General features: G+C 39.6%; 1 protein-coding gene across 8 annotated transcripts in view; it reads left to right on the top strand.

Annotated features, from left to right (window-relative positions):
* The first annotated feature begins 375 nt into the window (after nucleotides 1-375).
* ABI1 (abl interactor 1) overlaps nucleotides 376-26866 on the top strand; it is a 78610-nt gene continuing 52119 nt past the window's right edge. For 4 of the 8 annotated variants that reach the window (XM_023763892.1, XM_023763887.1, XM_023763885.1 and 1 more), the window contains exons 1-2: nucleotides 377-392; nucleotides 20465-20632. In XM_023763892.1, the coding sequence (XP_023619660.1) occupies nucleotides 20603-20632 (30 nt within the window). In that variant the 5' untranslated portion in view covers nucleotides 377-392; nucleotides 20465-20602. Of the gene's footprint in view, nucleotides 393-20464; nucleotides 20633-26382; nucleotides 26487-26866 lie in introns of all 8 variants that reach the window. The other 4 variants (XM_023763891.1, XM_023763890.1, XM_023763886.1 and 1 more) reach the window with 2 other exon arrangements.

Here is a 26866-nt window from a genome sequence, read left to right as displayed (position 1 = left end):
GAGGAAGCAAATAACTGGTATTATTATGAAAATAGTTTTGGAAACTCCTGAAAGAATTAGGGATCCTAAGCCTTCTGAATACCACACTTTGAGGAACTTTGGTTTAAATGATTGGTTTAGTAGACTTAATGTCTTCCTTTTGTGGTACTACTAATAGGAGTCTGGATTTGATTTTATTATGATTATTTTTAAAATGTTTTTATTGCTTTCAGAGTTTGGAAGGGAGAGGGAGAAAGAGATAGAAACATCAGTTGGCTGCCTCATGCACACCTCTCACTGAGGATCCAGCCTGCAACCAGGGCATGAACCCTGACCGAGAATAGAACTGGCAACCTCCTGGTGCATGGACTGATGCTCAACCAACTAAGTCACACCTGCTGGGCTAAAATGATGTAATTATTTAATTTATTTCCAATTTGAGTATGTTCCAAATTTGATTTGAAGAAATCTTACTGGTTCTAAAGTTGGAACCATAGAAGTTCCAAGAGAAATGCTTAGTAAAATGAAATATGTATAAATTATATTAATGTACATCACAGTAAGATAATATATTAAGAACATCGGAAAACACATATATAACTACATATTGTTTTTGTGATTAATCACTATGCTTTAATTATGTTCAATTTGTAACAATGAAATTGGGGGTCATCACAACATGAGGAACTGTATTAAAGGGTCGTGGCATTAGGAAGGTTGAGAACCACTGCCCTAGGCCGATGCTCTATCCACTGAGTCAAACCAGCTAGGGCTCAGGTGTTTTTTTTTTAAAGAGCTGTGAGAATGACTCTGCATCTTAGATTATTTTGGAATAGCTGTAATTTAGAATTTCAATAAAAATTTATTAATTGATTCTTATACTTTTGTGAGTCCTTTACTTTCATGTAACAGATTAAGAAATTAGGAAAATGTAGTTTATCAGAAAGTATCATACTGGCTCCGATTGTTTTGTTTGCAAAATATGGTTAATGAATCACTAGGATTGAGACAGCTAAGATTGATTTTGTGAGACTATATTGTAAGCTGTGTGAGGAAGTCAATGGTAGGACAAGATACTTTTGTTGGTATTTATAGGACTTTTTTTTTTTTTTTTTAGCAGAAGTACTTTGTTTTCCTCAAGTCAGTTAATTAAGGGTTATGCTCATTGTGAAAGTATTAATTACCACTTTACCTTGCAGTTTGTGAAACGAAGCATTATACTGCATTCCTTAAGTAATTTCCTGGCAAAGCACACTTATTTGGGTTTGAATTAAGGATGTGAGTTTGTTACTTTGGTGAGGAATACCATAAAAAAGTGTTACATATTTAAGTTTTGTTTTATTTATAGAATCTGTCCATAGAGTATTAGTTGTTTTGTAGATCAAAAACATTCTTGTAGAGCATCTTCCCAATATGCCAAAATTTCGGGTTCAATTTCCAGTCAGGGCACATATGAGAATCAACCAATGATTGCATAAACAAATGGAACAACAAATTGATGTTTCTCTCTCTCTTCTCTCTCAAATCAATTAATACATTAAAAAAAAGTAATTTACAGAAACATTCTCAGCTATCCTGAGAAAGCTTTCTCTATTGTCTTTCCCTTTTGGTTAATTACAAATTCATGTGGTACATTTAACACACCTTACTAAATAACCCTTTTCTACCATGCAGTTCCTAGTTTCCTTGCCACAATTTACTACACAATTTAACTCCCCCTTTCTTTTGTCTAATCAATTCTCCCCAATTTGTTGCCCTTATGTTAAGATGGTGTATAAGCCTTAAAGTATAACCACTCCTTTGAGTTACTCCAGTTTTCCCACATATATGCATGTTGTATATATAAATAAAACTTTTTTTCTGTTAAAAAAATTCATGTGATACACCAATTAGATAATGATGACTTGGAGTGGTTTATCTTAGGGAAAATACTTTAGTAGTTTCACTCTGACACATTAGAACTATACTTTGTTCACTCTTAGGATTATAGACTGGGATGAAGTGTGGCATAGTGGAAGTACCATGCCTTTCCTTTGGGCAAGGTACTTGAGCTCACCATCCCCCCCCCCCCCCCCCCCCAGTGTTAAAGTGGGAATTTTTAACATAAAGTTGCCTTTCTTGTGTGTGGTACAGAGTACATATTAAAACAGAATTCCTGTCTCCATTCTTGTCTTCTCTGTATTTTCCAATCCACTTTATAAAACTGCAGCTGAAGTGATCTTTCTAGAGCCAAAAACTGGCCTTGTCTTATCTAAAAATGCTTCAGTGGTTCCCCTTTAGCCTCAGGAAGTCTAAATTCCCCAAGGGCCTATAGGATTTCTCTAGCCTTGTGTTGTATTTCCCTATTGGGCCTGCTGACTACTTAAGCTTGTTCACCTCCAAGCTAATGTTCTTGTTCATTTCATTTTGCTTTTGCTCTTTGCCCTTCCCTTTACTGACACCCAAGCTGCTTTTGTTGTCCAGAACATTACTGGTAGGTGAAATAAAATTCCTATCGCTTAAGTGCATATGACAAGATTAAGAGCTTTGTAAAGATCATTGGACTAGGGTTCAGATCTGGGTTCTAGTCCTAGCTTCTTTACTTACTAGTTAGAGTATTCTTGTACAAATTAGTATCTCTAAGCTTGATATGTGCCTTTATCTGTGAAACCAGGATGTTTGCTTAGTTTACTCTGTGAAAATATTTTGAGAACTAAATAGTTATACATAACAGTAAAAATTATTACTGTCAAGCCCTGGCTGGTGTTTCTCAGTGGTTAGAGTGTTGGCCCAACCACCCAAGGATTGCAGGTTTGATTCCTGGCCCAGGTGGGGGCATGTGCCTGAGGCAACCAGTCAGAGTGTCTCTCTCACATTGATGTTTCCCTCCCTCTCTCCCTTCCTCTTTTCTACACTCTCTGAAAATCAATGGAAAGCCCTGATGGTTTGGCTCACTGGATAGAGTGTCCGCCTATGGACTGAAGGGTCCCAGGTTCAATTCTGGTCAAGGGCACATGTCCAGGTTGCATGCTTGATCCCCAGTAGGGGGTGTGCAGGAGGCAGCCGATCAATGATTCTCTGTCATCATTGATGTTTCTCTCTCTCCCTTCCTCTCTGAAATCAATAAAAATATATTTTAAAGAAATCAATGGAAAAAATATCCTCCAGTGAGGATTAACAAAAACAATAACAAAAAAGTATTACTTTCAGTATTCTATTGTGGGTATTTATAAGAAGGGTGTATTTCTTAATGTTTGAGGAAAAATATTAAGCTGTAGATTGAATTATGCCTCCCGCTATTTATATGTTGAAACCCTAACCGCCCATGTTACTGTATTGGAGATAGGGCTTTTAAGGAGGTGATCAAGGGTTAACTAAAGTCAGGGTAGAGCATCCCTTAGAACTGGTGCCCTTACAAAAGAAGACGAGACATCAGAGATCAATTTTTGTTCGCAATGTGAGAGGACACAGCAAGCTAGAAAGAGACCTCTCACAAGAAACAATCCTAATGTTGAATTTTCTAGTCTCTAGAATTTCTGTTGTTTAAATCTTTGTCTGGTATTTTTGTTAATGGCAGTCTGAACAGACTAATACAGATTAAAATATAATTGCCATGTGGGAAGGGCAAACTAGACTGATTTCTCAGATAACATTTTAATGAGTAACACAATCAGCTGTAAATTAATGGATTAGTTTAGAAAATAGCCTTAATTATTTGAGTTACCCTAATAGATTTTTTTGTCTATTTGATTAGAAGTATTACTACAAATTGTTACTTTTAAGTTTAATCAAGACTCTTTTTTTGAAACTTATTCTTTCTTTTCCTCATATAAAAGTTAAATTATTTAGAATGTATTTGTAGGTAATAAAACTCAATTGGATTTAAATATTAGAGAACATTATTTTATATCACAAGAAACTCTAAAGTAGGATTGCCCAGGGTTGGCTAATTCTTTTTAGAAAAAAATATTTTTATTGATTTCAGAGAGGAAGGGAGAGGGAGAGAGAGATAGAAACATCAATGATGAGAGAGAATCATTAATTGGCTACCTCCTGCACGCCCCCTACTGGGGATCGAGCTCACAACCCAGATGTGTGCCTTTGACTGAAATCAACCTGGGACCCTTCAGTCTACAGGCCAACTTTCTATCCACTGAGCCAAACTGGCTAATTCTTTAGCTTAGTGTCGTCAAGGATTCTTTTGTTTTCCTCCTCATATTGGCAGGATGGTAGAGAGGTTTTATTAGCCTTATTCTTAGTGTCTGCAAGATAGTTGCAGAAAAAATGTTACGTGTTTATCTGGAAATGTCACAAAATGAGAGCACAAATCATTTATAATCCAACTATTAACATGCTGATTTATCTGGTGAGTTAGTTTGTATAGGTACTTAATTATACCAAACAAAATTAGATTCTGCTGTATATACAGATATATATTCTGTTGGTTTTTTTCTCCATTAAGATTATATGAAGAGAATTTGCTTAGTTAAAATCATTTTTTCTGATTATTGGAAAACTCGATACAGAAAAACATAAATATTAAATCACCCATATTTGACCACCCAGAGGTAACTACTAATATATTGATAAATTTTCTTTTAGATGTTTTTTGTTTGTATGTACATTCTGCACATTTCTTTTTTAAAAACAGGTGTATAATTATTTTATAACCTCCTTTTATTACTGAATATTTTATATACCTTGTGGTTCATACTCATGCTTCTTTTCTTCACTCTCAGCCCACACCTGTGGCCTTAAGAGGAGTTCCAGTTGACTGAGGCAGAAAAACCTTAATCCTAGTTTACAGATTGTTCTACATCATATGCTGGTACCATCTGAAGATGGATATCTGTAGCACTGTCTCCATATGCAGTGATGACTCAGAAGTGCAGTGTTGAAAGGACATTCTTCCAGTGGGTAGAACTTGGAGCAGTGTTTCTAGTTGTTCATTTTGCCTAGAAAGAGAGATAATTAGAGATGTAGATCCCTTCTGATTTGTGGCAGTAGCTAATTGTTTGGGTAATTCAGTATGGACTTGGAAGGAACATAATTGGAAGTATGTAGATATCTTTTTGAACGGACACAGTAATATTTGTATTTGGTGTGAATGCCCATCAAAGAGCAACCTCAGCAAAGAAGGACCTTAATAATCAGGTGGATGTCACCTCTGGATTTCATCCTCTTTCCCCATCCATCTCTATCCAGTGGGCTCATGAAAAAAGGACCTCATGGTGGCAGGTATGGAGGTTGTACATATGCTCAGCAAAATGGACTTCCACTCACCAACACCAACCTGGCTACCTTTACTGCTGAATGACCACTTTGCCAATAGCACAGAGCCAATTTTAACCCCCTGAGATTGCACCATTTTTCTAGGGACAAGCTAGATATCTGGTGGCGGGTGGCTTTTATTGAACTACCTTCATAATGGAAAGGACAACACTTTGTTCTCCCTGAAATAACTACCTACTCTGGGTATGGATTTGCCTTCCCTCCCTGCTCTGTTTCTGTCAAAACTATTTGTGACTTTCAGAATGCCTCAATTATGTCATGGTATTTCATATCACATTATTTCTGACCAGGCAGTTCATTTTATAGCAAGTATAATATGGCATTGGGCTCATGTTTGTGGAATCCTGTTCTTACCATGTTTCCCATTGCCACTTTTTGGTGCACAGAATGATCCTCCATCCAACTGAATCATAAAGGCCATGGCTTTGGGGTTTTTTTCCTGTTATAAACAAAAATGGTATGGCCATTCTTAAACATATAGTTTCTCTGATTAGATCTTTTATTTCTTTGGAGTAAATTCCTAGAAGTGAAGACTATATCTATTTTAAAGAACTGTGATACATACTGTCTAATTGCACCCTTCAGCATTATGTGAAAGTTGCTTGTCCAAGATACACTCTTGATCATCATGGATCTTTCAGTTTAATTCTTTTTTTTTGATGAACTTTATTTCTTTTTATTTATTTTTTAAAAATTTCTTTATTGATTAAGATATTACATATTAGTTTAATTCTTTTAAGATAATAAGGGAAGATAATTTATTAAATGGAAGTTAATGGGAGGAAGTGAATGCCTTGAACTGAGTATGAAATACTTAAACTTGTAACTAATTTTGTGTTTAAATGTAGTTGCTCTTTCTAAAACTGGGTTTTTACAAGTTTTGCATTAAGCCTGTTTTTAAAATTATTAGTCTTGTAGTATGGTGCAGGATGGTAAAGAAGTTTGTCTGGGATAAGTGTCATTGACATAGATTATAATTATGATAAAACTTAAAATTTCAGAGTCTATCTAGTTATTAGAGATGCCTTATGAATATAAATTGACTTGTAAAGGTTTAAAAACATTTTTATATTAGGGTTGAATTTGGAATTTTATATAATGGGTATATTAGCTATTGATTGTTTGTGTTCTTTAATTAAAGAAGAGACTGTGTTACAACTCCACTTCCTGTCCATTAAAGAAAAAACTGACACAGCTTTGGCCAGGTAGCTCAGTTGGTTAGAGCATTGTCCTGATATGCCAAGTTTGTAGGTTCAATCCCCAGTCTCAGGGCACATACAATGAATGCATAAATAAGTGGAACAACACATAGATGTTTCTCTCCATTTCTGTCTCCCCTCTCCCCCCATCCCCTTTCTCTCTTAATAAAACACAAACACAAAACTGTGACATAGCAGGCAGCAGAGACATCCCTTAGATTTTGTCTGAAATGAAAGGGTTCATGCTAAGTGGGAGGTGGTAAGGAGGAGCTGTGCTGAAGCTCACAATGACTAGGTTTCAACCTGAGTTGTTATGAAAAAAATAGTATTCTTTTTGCTGGATATTTGCCATAACCTGGTGGGGTTTCTTTTTATTTAGTTTTCACTTTTATTGGAATAGGAATTGTGTTGAAGAAAATTAAGTCATTTTAATATTAGCTATTACTAGAGGCCTGTTGCACGAAAAGATTAGTGCAATAGGCCTTCCCTTCCCCTGGCTGCCTGCACCCGTTTTCCTTTGGCACCAGAGACCCAGGCCTTCGCTCCAGCCAGAGCCACCTTCAAAGCCTTCCCTCCGCCAATTCGGCCTACATATGCAAATTAACCACCATCTTTGTACTCTGATGGAGAGGAAATGTGGTTAAAGGTAGATACATGTATGAGAGAGATTGCGATTGCTTATGGCTAGTAATTTCCACTTTAGATAGTAAAAAGAAAGAGATTACTTTGCTTGTATAGTCAGTCAGTCACCTTGAGGGATAAGAAAAGGACTTACAGGAGTTGATATTACTTGAAAAGGTTCTTTACTCCAGCTAGCAGATCCTGACTCAGTAAAGCTTGGTTTCCACAGGTAGATAAAGGAGGAAGAACAGAGAGCTGGTTTTATGTATAGACTTTCATAAAATTCAGTTATCTAAGGAATTTCCTGTTTAGTTGTCGGCTACATTGTTTATTTTGAGTTTAGTTCCTTTAAATAGTTAACATTTTCATTTAGAGCTAAATATATTTATTTCCATTGTAATCAAACTTCATCATTGGCATAAGTGGAGTGGCAAATGGATTTCATATCATGTGTCACCTCCTAGTGATTAGTTAAGAGTGTTTAGACTGCTATAATTGATTAACAATGTTTGTTTTAGCTGCTTGGAGAAATTCTGGCTAATTGTCTAGCTTATAATCCACTTTGTATGATTCCTGGACCATACAAAGGCTGCTTGGTAGTTATACAGTAAAAGTATGAAAGAGTGAGGGAGACCAACTATTGGATACTAAACTTACAAACCTAAAATAAGTGATAACAACCATCCCTGTGCAGATTAACTTTTGACTTTTAGTAGAGGACATTAACTGTGACTATACTATACTCTCCAGTAAGGTAGTCACAATTCACATATGGCTGTTGAGCATCCTATCTAATAAAGAGGCAATATGCAAATTAACCCTCACACCATCACAAGATGGCTGCCTATGGCCAGGCCGGCAGGGGGGTTAGTGAGGGACAACCAAACAACTGAACAAGCAGGCTGCATGAGGTGACCAGGCCAGCAGGGGGCTTAGTGAGGGACGACCAAATGACTGAGCAAGCCGGCTGTGTGGGGAGACCAGGCCAGCAGGGGGGAGCAGTTGGGGGTGACCAGGCCGGCAGGGGGGGCAGTTAGGGGTGACTAGGCCAGGGGGGAGGAAGTTGGAGGTGACCAGGCTGGCAGAAGGGGATAGTTGGGGGCGACCAGGCCAGCAGGAGGGGCCATAAGGGGTGACCAGGCCGGCGGAGGGGGGTGGGGAGTTAGGAGCAACCAGGCCAGGAGGGAAGGGGCAGTTGAGGGCGACCTAGTTGGCAGCGGGGGGCAGTTAGGGGTGACCAGGCCAGCAGAGGGGGGGCAGTTAGGGGCTACCAGACCGGCACGCATAGGCAGTGTGGGGCTATCAGGTTGGTAGGGGGGAGGGCACTGAGGGGCGACCAGGCAGGCAGGCAGGCAGGCAGGTGAGCGATTAGGAGCCAGCGATCCAGGATTGTGAGAGGAGGCCCGATCCCCGGATCGGACATAAACCAGCAGTCAGATAATCCCCCAAGGGGTCCCGGATTGGAGAGGGTGCAGGCTGGGCTGAGGGGACCCCAACCCCCTTGCACGAATTTCATGCACTGAGCCTCTAGTTTTACAGTATGCCTAGTTTGACTGAGAAAATGAACTTAAATTTTATTTAACTATATTTTAAATTTAAATGTGAAATGGAAGCAGTGTAAAATACTATTTTCTGTTAAACATAACTTTATTGTTTTTGTAGGACTACATTTTATATTAACTATTGCATCAGACATGCATGAGAGGTTTTTATTTCTAGGCCTGTAAGTATCACCCATTTCTGCTATCATCCCATTGAGAACACGTAGCAGTTAGGGAAGCTGGGATATAAAGAGTAAGTTTATGTTCTGGTGGAAGGGAGAATACATTTTAGTACAAAGCTAACAGGTTGTCCTCTACTCATGAAAGAAAAAAAAAATTGTGCAATGTGTAGCCAATACACTGAAAACAAGGAAACAGACAGGTGAAGCTCTAGAATACAATGAATAACTGAAAATAACCAAGTTTCACTCAAGATTAAAGATTACCAAGTCTAGATTGGTAAGCAAACTAATAATAGATGTTACTTCCTTAGCCTCATGAAGGGCATGTGCAGAAAAACCTACATTTGATGTTTTAATGACAAAAGATTGAATGTATTCCCTCTAATGTTAGGAACAACTACTTCTATTTAACACTAGAGGCCCTGTGCACGAAATTCGTGCACTTGGGGAGTGGGAGGGGTTCCCCAGGCTGGCCTGTGCCCTCACAGTGTGGGAGCCCTGTGATTGATCTCCCCAAAGAGGTAGGCCCCACCCAACCATCTGGGGCTCCTCGATGGATTGCCCCAAAGAGGTAGGCTGGAGTCGCCGGGACCTGCCTCCGTGCCGCACATGCAGTGTCAAGTCCCTGCCCACCCATGCGCGCCCGCTGCTCATGCAGCCTCCTGGTTATTGATTGTTACAGCATGAGGGCATCATGGCGTGAGGGCGTGATGCTCACATAGGATTTTATTAGTATAAATTGAACTGGAGTTTCTAGACAGTGCAATAGACCAAGAAAAAGAAACCAGGTATACAGATTGGAAAGGAAGAGGTAAAATTGTGTTTATTTACAAGCAGCATGACTTTTTAGGGAAGACTGTTGTAATTGATTTAACTACTGATTGGTATCTACAAAAAGAAGCTACAGTTAATAAGGGAATTCAGCACTGTTGTAGGATTGAAAGATCAATATTCAAAAGTGAGTTGTATTTCTATATGTAATGAATAATTGGCAATTGAAATTATAAAAACAATCTTCTTCATGATACAGTCAAAAAGTATGAAATATAACAAAATGTCTGCAACTGGTACATGAAAACTATAAAGCTTTGTTGAAAAATTTAAGAGACTAGAGTTATTAAATCTAGTAGTTTTAAATGTATGCAGCAGTGAAAAAGAAGAATCTCTTACCCTTTGAGACAGCATGGAGGGACCTGGAGAGTATCAGTCAGTCAGAGAAAGACAAGTATCACATGATCTCACTTGTGTGGAATCCAAGTAACAAAATAATCTAATGAAAGGAGTGGATCCAGAGACATGGAAGCATGGAACAGAGTGCAGAATCTCAGAGGGAAGGTTGGGGGGGAGGGTGGGCAGGTGGGAGGTAATCAGCCAAAGACCTTTATGCATATATGTATGGTCTGTGGACACAGACAATGGGGCGGGGGGGGGGGGGGCAGGCTTGGTCTATTGCACTGTGTAATACTTTCAACAATAAACAATTATTTAAAAAAGTAAAATAATCAGCTATTTCCATACTTTTCTAAGACTCAGAAATTTGATTAAAGGAACAGTATATCAATGTTTGTTTCTTTTTTTTTTTAACTTTTTTTATTTTATTTTTATTTTTTTTAAATGTATTTTATTGATTTTTAACAGAGAGGAAGGGAGAGAGAGAGTTAGAAACATCGATGAGAGAAAAACATCGATCAGCCGCCTCCTGCACATCTCCTACTGGGGATGTGCCCACAGCCCAGGTACATGCCCTTGACCGGAATCGAACCTGGGACCTTTGAGTCTGCAGACTGACGCTCTATCCACTGAGCCAAACCGGTTTCGGCAATGTTTGTTTCTAATAACATTTATAAGTTAAAAAATAAATAAAGGAGACCTGAGTAATAGGAGAGGGTTACTTTGTTCATGGGTTGGAAGATTTAATATTGTTAAGATGAAAGTTTCCCTTCCTCAAGTTGATATTTAGGTTCAGTACAATCTCAGTCAAAATTTCATCAGGCTCCTTTGTGGAAATTGACAAGCTGATTATAAAGTTTTTATCCAGAGCAATCCTTTTTTTTTTTTTTAATAAATTTTATTGATTTCTTACAGAGAGGAAGGGAGAGGGATAGAGAGTTAGAAACATCGATCAGCTGCCTCCTGCACATCTCCCACTGGGGATGTGTCCGCAACCCAGGTACATGCCCTTGACCGGAATCGAACCTGGAACCTTTCAGTCCGCAGGCCGACGCTCTATCCACTGAGACAAACCGGTTTCGGCATATCCAGAGCAATCTTGAAAAAGAAAAACAAGTCTGGGGAACTGACTTAAAGAATTACGAAAGCTGTAGTAATCAATACAGTGTAGTGCTGGATGAGACTTAGCAGATATATCAATGGAACCCAAAAGTGCTCCAAAATAGACCCACACCCATGCAGCCAATTGATTTCCGAGTAAAGAGATAGTCCATTGAAGAAAAGATAATCTTTTCAACAAATGATGGCAGAACACTTGAGTATTTATATGCAAGGAAAGAATTTTGACCATCATCCTAACTTATACCTTATGCAATAAATTAATATGAAATACATCATAGATATAAATGCAAGAGCGAAAATTATAAAACTTCTAGGAGAAAGCATGACAGAAAGATTTTAGTGACCTTGATTGAATTTGGAAAATAATTTTTAAAGTAGGACACAAAAATTATAAAATATAAAAGGAAAAAAATGATAAATTAGACGTTATCAACAGAAAAACATTTTCTTTTCAAAAGACTACAGACTGAGAAATATTTGCAAAACCTGACAAAAAATTTGCATAAGGAACTCAATAGGAAGGCAAACAACTTAGTTAAAAAATGGGCAAAAGATTTGAACAGAAACTTTATCAAAGAAGAATTGGATGGTACAAAGGTTTTGAAAAGATACTCAACATTATGATTTGAAGGAGAAATGGAAATGAAAACCAAAATGAGATACCATTATGTACCTACTAGAATGGTTAAAATTAAAAAGACTGACCATAGCAAATGTTGCCAAGGATGTGGAGAAACTAGAACTTATATACATTGCTGGTGGGAATGCCAAATGGGACCACTATCTGGGAAAATAGTTTGGCAGTTTCTTTTTTTTTTTTTTCTCCTTTTTTTTCCCCCACCCTTGACAATCCCCCAGCCTCCCCTACCCCCCAGTGTCTTATGTACATTGGTTATGCTTATATGCATGCATATAAGTCCTTTGGTTGATCTCTGGCAGTTTCTTACAATGTTAATTTAAACATGTACAATATTTAACTTACTATGGACTTAGCAGTTCTACTTCTAGATATTTACCTAGGTATCGCCCAAGAGAAATGAAAACATGTCCACACAAAACTTGGACTCAAATATTCATAGCAGCTTTATTCAGAGTAGCCCCAAACTGGAAGCAACCCACATGCTTATCAGCTGATGAGTGGATAAGCAAATTGTGCTAAACACATCCAATGGAATATTACTTAGTAATAATAAGGATGAATTTTGAGGGCAATATGCTAAGTGAAAGAAGCCAAGCACAGAGCACTATATACTTTTGATTCCATTTATATGATACTCTAGAATAGGCAAAACTGTAGTGTAGAAAGTAAATTAGTGGTTTTCCAAGGTCCAGAGGATGGGGAATTGATTGTAAAGGACATGAGGGAAAAGTTCTTTATCATGCTTATGCTGGTGGTTACACTACTGTATGTATTTGTTAAAACACATCGAATTGCATACTTAAATTTTCTTTTTAAGTATTAAGTATATATTTTCTTTAAATATATCTCCTACTTCAGTAGTACATATGGATGAAGTTATTTTCTCTCAAGTAATTAATACTTCATACCCATGTTTAGTACTTTTAAATAAATATGCAGACACTATAGAGATGATTTTATGTGCAAATAATGTATAGACATTCTACCCATTCGATTTTCCAAAAACAATTACCTTTTTAAAAGAAAAGCACACCATGGATTTTAAAAGGCTTTGGATTTCTCTGCTTCTACATTGTTGAGCTGGAAAAATAAAGCTTGTTTTACTAGGAATCTCAAGTTAGAATTTTCTCCAAAGTGGAAATGATAGAGCATAGTGCCATTTTAGAAACAGACTGTTCAGTTTCACCCCAACATCCACAATTGCCAGGTTAAAATAGTCAAACCAGGTCAAAATAATCCAAGAGAATTGGGCTTCAATATATGAGACCACTATGTTCCTTCTAAGATGTTAATAAACCAAAACATGAAATACTGAAATCAAAACAAAGGATATGAGTACTTAAGGCTAATTATCATACTGATTGTTAGTTCCTTGTTATATCCCTCATTCTATAATGTTAGTAAAGGGAATATTTTGACTGCAAAGAAAATTTTATTTTATGTATCACTAGCCATAAATTTTTGTCATTAGTTATTACATAAATGCTGCCTAGTGCCATTATCCAAGTGGCATAATACTTTTATGTCCATAATTTACTTCTGTATTTACAGAATTTTCATGATTTACATAAGTACATCTATCAGTGAAGGTTTAACATTGAAATACAATCTAGCATCCATAATATCTGATATTTTGCAGATAGCAATATAGGATATGTATTTTTTTAAGTGTTAAATACTCTTTATTTGGTATTTATACATAAGCCACTAAAATGCCTTTCATTAAGTAAAAGGCAACAGTTTAGATGCAGGGAATTTTAATTAAATTGGTATTGTTGGGACCAAAAAGATAAAATGGTCACTGCCAGCTTATGTGCAGCCCTTGCCTTTTAACAGGCTAATGAACACAGCTTGAAACAAGCGAGTCTTGCAGGTCTAAGAGACAGTGAAGGGACATCCTTAGAATTTAAACATATTAATACAAGTTATATAAATCTATAAGCCAATCTCCTATAGGTTTTGAGATGGCACTCACCACCTCTATGAAAAGTTGAACAGTACCAGTCAAGTCCAATCATATTTTTAGAAGGAGAACCAAATACCATCAAAGCTTAAAAAGCTGACCATATTCATTTTTTTAAAAAATATATATTTTATTGATTTTTTACAGAGAGGAAGGGAGAGGGATAGAGAGTTAGAAACATCGATGAGAGCGAAACTTCGATCAGCTGCCTCCTGCACACCCCCTACTGCGGATGTGCCTGCAACCAAGGGACATGCCCTTCACCGGAATCAAACCTGGGACTCTTCAGTCCACAGGCTGGCACTCTATCCACTGAGCCAAACTGGTTAGGGCCTGACCATATTCATTTAACCACAAGCCAAACTTATTTAAATCAGATCTGCCCCGAAGAAATGCTCTATCAGTCATTCATGATGTGAATTCTGGTGTATGAGGTCAGTTTAAATATGGTACACATAAAGAAAGTCATGAGACATTTGTAGTAAACAAGGCAGTGGCCAACATTTACTCATTGGTAGCTTTTTTGAGATAAGCTATAAAGTCTGCCCTTTCTGAAGTCTTCTTTTTTTAATTTTATTTGTTTATTGTTAATCCTCACCTGAGGATATTTTCCATTGATTATTTTAGAGAGTGGAAGGAAGGAGGAGAGACAGAGAGAAACATCTATGTGAGAGAGACACATTGATCGGTTGCCTCCTGCTCATGTCCCAGCTGGGGCCGAGGATTGAGCCTGCAACCGATGCATTTGCCCTTGACTGTAATCAAACCCAGGACCCTTCAGTCTGTGGGCCAGCACTCTATCCACTGAGCCAAACCAGCTAGGGCTCTGCACTCTTCATAGTGCTAGTGAAGATCATTTTTGTTTCAGGGAAGTACTTCTTGGGATTCTCCAAATACTCCATCAGTGTAACCTCTCCCCAGGTAGTACCTTTGTTCTTGTTGGCATCTGTGTAAGAAAATCTAGGGGCCTGAACTGTCTTTCGCCCAAATAGACTGTGGAGATTGCCCAGTCTTGTGCTTGCCTCCCTTTTCCACAGTATGCCACTGGGTACACTTCTGAACAAAAATCTTGGCCTTCTCAAGCTCACCCATTTTTAAATTGCTCTTTGGTCGCACGCAAGGAGACTCTCTCGCAACATCCTGCTCTCTTGGAGTTGTATTTTTTAAAAAAATATTTTTATTGATTTCAGAGAGGAAGGGAAAGAGAGAGAGTGATAGAAACATCAGTGATGAGAGAGAACTGTTGATTGGCTGCCTCCTGCACACCTCCTATTGGGGATCGAGCCTGCAATCCCGGGCATGTGCCCTTGACTAGAATTGAATCCGGGACCCTTCAGTCCGCAGGCTGATGTTCTATCCACTGAGCCAAACCAGCTAGGGCCTTGGAGTTGTATTTTTAACCACTTTTCCATTTGAGTCATCTTAGGTAAAAATAAATAATTTAGACTTCCTAAGTTTCTAAAGGAGATTTCCCAGTGTGCTTATAGATTTGGTTAGACAGTAAGATTGTCAGAAACAACTTCCATGTCCACATCCTCTTGTAATTTCTGTAACATTTTATCTTCCAGCTGCTTTCCTTTGCATGCAAAGGGGGCCCGGATGAGATCAGTGTTTTGCTTGCTTCTTTGATGTCCTGAACTTTCTGTAGTTCTTTATTTTTCTCCAACATGTTCATTATACATTTAGTTTGGCATTTCTTTTTGATCTCTTCGACTCTTCATTGCATCAGCCGTTTCATTCCATAGCTTTCACTGGTATTTGACAGGTTCATTTCTACATTTTTCAAATTCAAATTAATTATTCACTGTAAGCTCTTTACCAGCTGTTTTCTGGAATGCTTCAGTCCACCTGACCTTGTGAGGGTTGAGTTTCTTTGTACAGTTTTTATGACACTTGGATTTACAAAAACTGAACACCTTGCAATTTTTTCGGAAAATATCATGCTGTGGCAGGGGCATATGGGCCCCAAACAGAAAATAATACTTCTTGATATACATGTTGAACTCGCGTAGATACCCATCACTCAAATACCAAATTTGAAAGGAAGCCATACTTAATTGTTTTGTATGTATTTCATACTTTAATAAGATGGTTCCTAGCATCCTCTAAAACTGACCAATGACTTTTTGTTTTTTTAAATTTTCTAATATTGCTACAAACTCTTAGAAATACTTTATGTATAATTCCGTTATAGTTATCCTCATTGATGTTTACTAGTACATTGTCCCATCTTTGGCCCTATAGCAGCTTATTCCAGTTGATTCCTGAGTCCCTAGGGTCTACATGACCCTAGAGTAGTCCTTGGTTCTTCTACATTCTTTGTGATATACATGTTCCAAGTGCGTATTGTACATTTCTTGTCCTGGACCTGAAGCCATCTAGGAGTTTTGGTTCCTTGCTTTGGAGAGTGATATGAGACAATTTGAATAATAAGTGGTGCTTGCGTGGCTGCTAGATAGTTATTGTTTTTAGGCCTTTTTTTTTTCTCTCCTCCCCTCCAGCTTTACTGAGGTATAATTAACCAATAAAATTGTAAGATATTTAAAGTCTATGTCATGATAATTTGATATAGACATACATTATGGAAGGATTTCTCCCATCTGGTTAATTAACACATCACCTCACATATTTATATTTTTTTGTGTGTGAAAACATTTAAGTTCCATTCAGTAAATTTCAGTGATGTAGTATTATCAACTATAGTTATCGTGTTTTATACATTTAGGCCTTTTCATTGGATAGAGCTAGGGTATTGCTACATGATACAATATGATAAAATACAAATTGGTTTCAAACTAATACTTTCAGTTTAAATCCAGAACTACAGATTTTTTCCTTAACTTTGTCTCACATCAGAATTTCTTTTGAACCATGCCAGAAATCTCAGTTCTCAATGAGAAACATAATTAATGACTTCCTTTATGCCACATTACACAAACAACAGTCTCAGAATAATAATTTCAAAACTACCGTCAGCAGTAAAGTGATTGAGAACAGTTTCAGTTTTTTTTTCTCTTTCATTATTTTTATCCTAAGGATAAATCCCATTAAGAGAATATAATCAGCCTTGGCCAGTGGTTCTCAGTGGTTAGAGTGTCGGCCGGAAAACCGAAGGGTCTTGGGTTGGTTCTCAGTCAAGAGCATGTACCTGGGTTGCAGGCTGGATCCTGCACTCCAGCATGTGCAGGAGGCAACCAGTCATTCTCTCTCGCTCTCGCTCTCTCGCCCTTGCTCTCTTTCTCCCCCTCCCTCCCACTCTCTAAAAATAAATGGAGCCCTGGCTGGTTTGGCTCAGTGGATAAAGCATCAGCCTGCAGACTGAAGGGTCCCCAGTTCGATTCCTGTCAAGGGCACATGCCAAGGTTGTGGGCTTGATCCCCATTAGGGGCTGTGCGGGAGGCAACCGATCAGTGATTCTCTCTCATCATTAATGTTTCTATCTCTCCCTCTCCCTTCCTCTCTGAAATTTAAAAAAAAATTATACACACACACACACACACACACTAAAAATAAATGGAAAAAATATTCTCAGGTGCGGATTAACAACAACAAAAAAGATATACAATTTCAATTTCAATTACTACAAATAAATAATAATAAAAAAGAACATACAATCAGCCTTGGCAGGTGTGGTTCAGGTGGTTGGGCATCGTCCAGTGCACCAAAAGGTTGCTGGTTGGATTCCAGGTCAGGGCACATGCTCAGCTCTGGTAGGGGGCATGCAGGAGGCAGTTGATCAATGTTATGCTCTCACATCAGTCTCTTCCCCTCTCTCTAAAAAACATATACAATCGAATGACTGTGCTTTAAAGTAACTTTTAGAATGTTTCCTTTCTGGTTAAGTCACTAGTTTGAATTACATGAGGCTCCTTGATTAATTTTACATTTAATTTTGGTGAATTTCTTTTTAAAAATTTAATTTTATTTCATCATTGTGTAAATTATTACATAATTTCTAAAACAAATCTACAAATCAAAGTAATGTTTAAAGAATTTTATCCATGTTTCTTTCAACTAACCCACTCACCCATCCTATATAATAAAAGCATAGTATGCAAATTGTCCCCTCAACTGGGAGTTGTCTGGGAGTTTGATCAGGGGGTGGGGTTGGCGGGGAAGGGGGGGCGGGTGGAAAGGGAGGAAGGCCCTGGCTGCAGCAGCGGCAGGTGGCCAGGGGAAGGGAGGGAGTACCTGGGCAGCAGCCGGCAGCCACTAGGGCCTCTAGTATGTAATAAAAAGTGTTGCCTTGGCTAGTGTGTCTCAGTGGTTACAGTGCTGGTGTGTGCACTGAAGGTTCCATTCCTAGTCAAGGGCACATACCTTAGTTGTGGGTTTGCTTCCTACCCCCGTTCTGGGAGTGCAAAAGGCAACCAATTAGTGTGTCTCTCACATCAATGTCTCTCTCCCTTTCTCTCCTCTCTGCCTCCTTCTCACTGTTTTCTCCCTCCCCCCTCTTTTCTACTCTCTCTGAAAAGCAATGGAAAAAAATGTCCTTGGATGAGGATTAACAACAAAAAACAAACAAATGTTATGATTTACTCAAGCATATATTTTTCTAACTTCCGTTCTAGTGAAATAATAGCATTCTATAAACATATTTTTCCATCTCGTTTTTTTCACCTTAGCAGTATTCTTGGGATCATGGTGTAGTGGTAATAAAGATATTCCTTAACATTACTTATTATAGTAGTCACTACAGGAAATACTCTCCAAGACCCCCTCAGATGATATCCGAAACTGGGGATTGTACCAAATCATTCATATATATATATATATATATATATATATATATATATATATATAATATTTTTTCCTATATTTCATATCTATGATAAAGTTTAATTTAGAAAATAGTTATAGTAATTAACAACAAAACTAATAAAATAGAACAATTTAACAATACACTATAATAAAAGTTATGGCAACATGGTCTCTATTCATGTCTTCCATGCAAAATTTAATGCCTTTTCCATCTTAACATAGTACATCATGTACTGTGGCTATAAATTTTATAGTTTGAGGTGCTATAGCAAAACTAACATGAATTTCATTTTCCTTCACAATTTCACGGATGAAAATTCATTCTTACTAGATTTTAGCAGCCTCAGTATACAATTGTTTATTAAGTCAAGAACTTTTACCTTTTCACTTAAAGGAAGCACTTTATGGCTTCTCTTTGGTATATCTGAATTGCGAACATCATTATTGCTCTTTGGGACCATTAAGTAAAATAAGGGTTACTTGAACACAAGTAACTGTTTGTAAACTGTTTGTTAGACTTCTGTTCCATTTTTTTTCTATTGATTCTTGACCTTTCTTCATTTTTAGATGATATAAATTAATGCTATCTAACCCTTTGTGATATAGTAGTAAGTTGCTACCTCCCACCCCCATCCCCAAAGACAAGTTTATTACTCATCTTTAAACTTCACTCTGAGCTTTGCTTTGAACTTTGCATACCACCTTACTCTGAGGTATAGGAGTTTGGGAAGAACTGGTGGGTAGAGAATTGGGTAATAAGAGTCACAGTAGTTTTTATGGAGATCAGAGACTTGATCATAATGGATAACAGGGAGGTTGGATTTCCAGTGGTAATTAATGTAAACAGGAATATAAGGTGGAATGGATTTAGTCCATATCATTGTTAATGGGTGTTGGTGATTTTTTTTTGGTTACAATTTGTTAAGTGGAACCTCAGGATGTCATCAGATGGTGAGCCAAGGTTCAATAAAAGACTGAAGGGGAAGTGAAATAGAGAAGTTTATTACTGACAGGTCCTGGAGGAGGTACACAGGTATTCCTCGAGGATACACATGGAGAAGCCAATGCAGGGGTGCACAGAGAGTGAGCAGCAGGACCTGGGCAGATGCCTTTATTAGGGTCTGTGGGTGGAGTGCTTTGGGGTTCCTAGGCTAAGGCTGGATTGGTCAGTTCAAACCAAAAAGAGTGGGTTTTTTATAATCTCTAATGGGGATGGGGTCTTATCTAAGGGGAACTAAAGGGGAGGGAGCTGGGAGGCAGGGGATACTTTATCACGAAGGGTTTTGGGGGAGTCGTATCAATCACATGTATATATTTACTTGTGATTCTTGAGGGCTATTATCTAGGGCATGTACTTGCTAGAGGAGCTACTGTCAGTTCAAGAGCCCTTCGGGCCAGTTACCAAGGCAGCAATATTATGGAATAGTTTAAATTCTCAACAAGGGTTGGGGAGCTTGGGCAGACTTAAGGTTCTAAAGATGTAATGTGATAAATTTGTGGTTCAGGAGCTTTAAGCAACTTAGCATCACCTGTTACAGTGTGCCTCTGATGTCAATTGCTTGGTGGCTCCTTTAGTGGACCTCGGTGGACGGGCTGCTCAGGAGGGAGTAGTTCACATCGGGCTGATAGAGATTTCTGCTATGGCTTTACAAGTGTCAGACTATCATCAGAATGGCCCATTTTTTAAAAAAAAATATATTTTATTGATTTTTCACAGAGAGGAAGGGAGAGGGATAGAGAGTTAGAAACATCGATCAGCTGCCTCCTGCACATCCCCCACAGGGGATGTGCCCGCAACCCAGGCACATGCCCTTGACCGGAATCGAACCTGGGACCCTTCAGTTCGCAGGCCGACGCTCTATCCACTGAGCCAAACCGGTTTCGGCTGGCCCATTTTTTTTTTTTTTTATTCAATTGGGTTTTTCTATTACAAAGAACTATAACTCTGCCTTTCTATAGAATATGTGTTTAATGAATGTTAACATAAATATTGGTTGTTTTTGTTCTTATTTCAGGCTACAGACAAGAGAAAAGCTTTAGAAGAGACCAAAGCCTATACAACCCAATCCCTAGCTAGTGTTGCTTATCAAATAAATGCATTGGCCAACAATGTACTCCAATTGCTGGACATCCAAGCCTCTCAGCTTCGGAGAATGGAGTCTTCCATCAATCATATCTCTCAGGTAACATCTTATAAATAGCTTTAAGCAACCGGCAGCATATGTCAAAGGAGTAGATAGCCTGGATATATGGATTCCTTACTCATTTTCTTACCGACTAACTATAGTTATTATCACTTTCAGTTTTAGCTTTGAGGTCACTAAACCAACTCTTCTTTTTTAAAAGTTTTTGTTTGTGTGGTAAAATATGCACAACATAAGATTTATCATTTCAACCATTATTAAGTGTATAGTTCATTAGCATTAGGTATATTTACATTGTTGGGCAACCATCACCACTTACCCTATTTCTCTTATAAGATCTTTCTTGAAGTAAAATAAATTGCACACAATTAAAGCATAGTTTTATAAAATTTGATACATACATTATCCATGAGACCATCAGTACATTCAAGATAATGAACATCCTTCCCAAATTTCTTCATACTCCTTTGTTATCCCTCTTCATTTTCTATACCCTGTCCTCACGCTTTCTGTCACTATGGATTAGTTTACATTTTCTGAAATTTTATATAAATGAAATCAAATATTATATACTATTTGTTTGTCAGGCTACTTTCAATCAGCATAATTATTTTGAGATTCATTCATGTTGTATATAAAAATAGTTCACTCCTTTGTATTGCTGAGTACGATTCCATTGTTCTACATTTTGTTTATCCATTTATGGTTCTTTTTTATTTTGGAATATATATTTTATTTTTATTTTTTAAAAATTTGTGCTTGTGCCATGCACTTTTTTTTTTCTCTCTTTCAAATCATTTTAATAACGCGGCAGTCAAAATACGAAAAGCAGACTCAAACTTGTTTTTTTTTAAGGGGGGGTGCTACCATGATTGCTTCACACAAGCATGATCTAAGGTAATGATGACACCAATTCCAAAGAGCAAGAGTGGTAAGAAGGCCTCAAGGCTCACAGACTGAAAAGCTTGGTTTCGGAAAAGTCTCAGAGGGGTCGCAGGTGGCCCTCGAGTCAAAAAGTTTGCCCACCCCTGGGTTAGCTTGTGTAAGAAATGATGGCAGAAACACCCCTAGAGGTTTTGGTATTTTGACACTAGCTGGTATACTGCAGTACTATTCTGACACTAACCACCTGGAATCAAGACTGCCCTCATGCCCTAACCGGTTTGGCTGAGTGGATAGAGCATTGACCTGTGGACTGGAAGGGTCCCAGGTTCGATTCCGGTCAAGGGCATGTACCTTGGTTGCGGGCACATCCCCAGTGGGGGGTGTGCAGGAGGCAGCTGATCGATGTTTCTCTCTCATCGATGTTTCTAACTCTCTATCCCTCTCCCTTCCTCTCTGTAAAAAATCAATAAAATATATTAAAAATAAATAAGTAAAATGCACTTTAAAAAAAAAAGACTGCCCTCACCTTAGATGCCAGTGGCGAAGTGGATTGTGAATGTTCCCCATGTCCCGCGTGGTTCAGGGTTCAGGATTTGGAGGAGGGGCCGCACGCAAATGAAAGAGACAAGACAAGAAATAATAATTTGGAAATATGGGGGGCCAGGCGGGCAAGCCCAATGCAAGAGAAAGGACTTCCACTGGTGCCCAGGCCTCGCCAGCCTTTTTTCAATATTGGATACACATCTAGCTCTTAGGCAGGTAATTGCGGTAACAGACAGACTATCTTAAAGGTCAGTAAATATTAGAAGGATTTACTCTGAGACTGTTTGATCAGGAAATAACTTGAGCCACCATTGTCTGGACTAGAGAATCCGTGCATAACTCTGGCCCTTGCCACGGTTCAAGGTTCACCAGCGTTCCGGGATCCTTGTTTGCTCTTCTCTGATAGTGAAGACAATGGGTGGCTTCCTGCAGTGGATCCTCAATTCTACCCACAGTTTTGACCTTCTGGCCACTAATCCCATACTCCCTCAAGTTTGATAATTTACTAGGATGATTCACAGAATTCAAGAAAACACTGTCCTTATGATTACAGTTTCATTTTAAAGGATACAGATCAGGACCAACCAAATGAAGAAACACATAGGGTGAAGTCTGGGATGGTCCTGAACAGAGGTTTTGTCCTTCTTTCTGTGAAATCAGAGTACATCCCCCCCCCCCCCCCCCACACACACACACACAGCACATCATGTGTTCACCAACCGGGAAGCTCACTACACTTTGGTGTCCAGAGTTTTTATTTGATGTAGTCATTTTTGATCAATTCATTGGCCACATTATTCGACTCAGTCTTGCCTGGCTGGATAGCTCAATTGGTTGTAGTGTGTTCCCAATATGCAAGGTTGTGGGTTCCATCCCTGGTCAGGGCACATACAAAAATCAACCGATGAATGCATCAGTAAGTGAAACAACAAATCCCCATTTCTCTCTCTCTTTCTCCCTTCCTCTCTCTAAAATCAATACTACTACTACTACTGCTAATAAACTCAATCTCTAGTCCTCTCCCACCCAGAGGTTGGGCTGACTCAAAGCCTGGACCCTCTCATTACATGGTTGGTCTTTCTGGTGACCAGTCCCCATCCTGACCTATCTTGTTAGCATATAAAATACCCTTATCACTGGGGAAACTCTAAGGATTAAAAGCTCCCTCCTAGGAACCAGGGACAAAGTCCAGGCAATTTTTTAAAATATACAATAGATACCAAATTTTGAGGTTTTATGACCTGAAATAATAAGAACCAAGGGATAATAATGTATTGGTTTAGTGATTGAGTCTGTGATTTAATTCTGTTCATATTGAAGTTTGTATAAAAGTCATACTGGAGGATTGCTTTGTCAATTTGTTTTATAAACAGTTTTGATGTCATAGAACATTAGGTCAAAGATGTAGTTTGTTTTTCAAAACAGCTTTTCATATGCTGATACTTGAAGTGCTGTGTATTTGTATAAGTATATTTCTCAAATTGATAATTTTATAGAAGAATATTTAATTTAGATAACTAAAATTTGCTTTTGAAAAATTATTTATTGATTTGAGAGAGAGAGAGAGAGAGAGAGAGAGAGAAGCATCAATTGTTGTTCCACTTATTTATTGGTTGCTTCTTGTATGTGCCCTGACTAGATATCAAACCCACAACCTTGGCATATTGGACAGTGCTCTAACCAAGTGAACTACCTGGCCAGGGCCTGAAATATCCTATTTTAATCATATTAATAGAAATCTTCCTAACATATGTGCCTTTTAAAAATATTTACAATTAGGCTATTTTATAATAAAATTTATAATAAAATTCAGAAAGTTTTATTATTTAAATACTAGAGGCCCGGTGCACAAAAATTTGTGCACTCGGGGGGGAAGGGGGGTCCCTCAGCCCGGCCTGTGCCCTCTCGCAGTCTGGGACCCCTCAGGAGATAACGACCTGCTGGCTTAGGCCTGCTCCTGGGTGGCAGAGGGCAGGCCCAATCCCTAGGTGCAGCCCCTGGTCAGGCTCGGAGCAGGGCTGATTGGGGAGTTGGGGCGCCGCCCCCTGTCATGCACAGAGCAGGGTGGATTGGGAGGTTGCGATGCCACCCTCAGTCACACTCAGGGTAGGGCTGATTGGGGGGTTGGGGCACCACCCCCTATCACACTCAAGGCATGGTCAATGGGGAGGTTGCGGTGCCACCCCCTGTGATGCACAGAGCAGGGCCAATCAGGGGGTTGGGGCGCTGCCCCCTGTCACTCACAGAGCAGGGCCAATCAGGGGGTTGGGGAGCTCCCCCCTGTCACTCACAGAGTAGGGCCGATAGGGGAGTTAGGGCACCGCCCCCTGTCACACACACAGCAGGGCGGATCAGGGGGTTGGGGCGCCACCCTCTATCACCCACAGAGCAGGGCCCATCAGGGGGTTGGGGCGCCGCCACTGTCACACTCAGGGCAGGGCCGATGGGGAGGTTATGGCTCTACCCCGTCACACACAGAGCAGGGCCCGTGGGGGGGGGGGTTGGGGCGCCACCCCGTCACACACAGAGCAGGGCCGATCAGGGGGTTGGGACGCCACACCCTGTCACACACAGAGCCGCAGGGCGATCAGGGGGTTTGGGCGCTGCACCCTGTCATGCTGATCTGGTGCCAGGAGGCCTCGCGGCTCCGCTGATCCCGGTGCTGGGAGGCATATTACCCTTTTACTATATAGGATAGAGGCCTGGGGGCCGGCTGGTTTGCCCTGAAGGGTGTCCTGGATCAGGGTGGGGGTCCCCACTGGGGTGCCTGGCCAGCCTGGATGAGGGGATGATGGCTGTTTGCAGCTGGTCACACACCCTTCAGGGTGGGGGTCCCCACTGGGGTGCCTGGCCAGACTGGGTGAGGGACTGAGGGCTGCTTTCAGGCTGACTGAAGCTCCCAACCGCTCCTTTTTTTCTTTTTTTTTTTTTCTTCTGGGCCAGCTTTAGCTCTGGCTCTAGCTCTGAGGCTTCCGCTGCTGGTTTGTTTGCCGTTCTATAATCGAAACAATGTATAACTTCAGCTCTGAGATCCCAGCCGGCTATATTTATTAGAATGTTTCAAACTGCCAGCTCAGAGGCCGGCAAGTCAGGCGGGGAACGTTGGAATCTGCAGTTACTGCAGCAAGCAAGCCTCATGTTCGCTTCCAACTGCCTGGCTGCTGGCCGCCATCTTGGCTGACAGTTAATTTGCATAAGGATATGCTGATTAGCCAATGGGAAGGGTAGCGGTCGTACGCCAATTACCATTTTTCTCTTTTATTAGTGTAGATGTTTTTATAGATTTCAGAAAGAGGGAGGGAGGGAGGGAGAGGGAGAGATAGAAACATCAGGTAGTCCCACTTCCCCACTTCTCCCTGCCCCCCCCCCCTCCCATGACAGAATTTACAGTTTTTCTAATCATAAAAAAATATCTGGGAAGTGCAGATTTGAATTAGTAATGAAATGATTAACAAACCTGATTTTGAGGTGAATAACCTCAAAACTTGTTTTCTTCTCATGGTTCTATTCTTTCTTCCTTCCTTTCCTTCCTTTCCTTCCTTTCCTTCCTTTTCTTCCTTCCCTTCCTTCTCTTCCTTCCCTTCTTTCCCTTCCTTCCCTCCTTCCTTCCTTCTTTCCTTACCTACCTACTTACTTACTTGAGGCCCGGTGCACAGATTTGTGCACCAGTGGTGTCCCTCGGCCTGGCCTGCACCCTCTCGCAGTCTGGGACCCCTCGGGGGATGTCGGACTGCTGGTTTCAGCCTGATTCCCTCAGGCCAGGCCAAGGGACCCCACCAGTGCACGAATATGTGCACCTGGCCTCTAGTATGCATATAAGATCTTTGGTTAATCTCTTCCCGCTCTCCCCAATCCCACCTTCCCTCTGAGATTAATCAGTCTGTTCCATGTTTCCATGCCTGTGCGTTGAGCATCTGCCTCCTGGTGGTCAGTGCATGTCATAGGTACTGGTCAAACAGTCAGCCGGTGGCTTAAGCTTTTATATATATAGATTATTTTTGTTAATCCTTACCTGAGGATATTTTTCCATTGATTTTTAGAGACAGTGGGAGGGAGAGAGACACAGAGAGGGAAACGTTGATGTGAGACAGACACATCCATTGGTTGCCTCCTGCACATGTCCAGACTAGGGCCAGGAATCGAGCTTGCAACTGAGGTACATATCCTTGATCAGAATCAAACCTAGGACCCTTCAGTCTGCTCACCGATAGTCTATCCACTGAACCAAACTGGCTAGGGCCTAGTCTCACTTTTTAGGGCTGATCACATTGGGGTCTGCAGTAATAAGATTGATTTGGGAAAGATGGGTATGAAATCTTTGAAGTTTTTACATTTTCTTTTCCTTCCTGTCTGCACCACAGATATCCCAGAATATTCTTTGTTGATTATTTGTGTCTCGTTGCATTTCCAAGATCAGTACTGTTTTCTCACAATGATTTCTGGTTTGTGAAGAAAGAAAAGGAAGGTAAATCTAGAGTTCATGAATATTATAAGTTGGTGAAATGTCAAGTAGGTTTATATTGAGTCTAAGATTTTTCTTTTTTTAATTTATTTTAAATATATTTTATTGATTTTTTATAGAGAGGAAGGGAGAGGGATAGAGAGTTAGAAACATTGATGAGAGAGAAACATCGATCATCTGCCTCCTGCACACCCTCTACTGGGAATGTGCCCGCAACCAAGGTACATGCCCTTGACCGGAATCGAACCTGGGACCCTTGAGTCCGCAGGCCGATGCTCTATCCACTGAGCCAAACTTGTCAGGGCTCTTTTTATTTTTTAAATGACAGTTGATGGTAGTATTTTTGTTTGTTAAATTTTGTTACTGGCCAATAAAATTGTTAA

The sequence above is a fragment of the Myotis lucifugus genome, unplaced genomic scaffold (assembly GCF_000147115.1).
Source record: "Myotis lucifugus unplaced genomic scaffold, Myoluc2.0 scaffold_306, whole genome shotgun sequence".
In the NCBI taxonomy this organism is placed as follows: Eukaryota; Metazoa; Chordata; class Mammalia; order Chiroptera; family Vespertilionidae; genus Myotis; species Myotis lucifugus.
The sequence above is the reverse complement of the archived record's forward strand: the minus strand, read 5'-3'. Positions and strand labels throughout refer to the sequence as shown.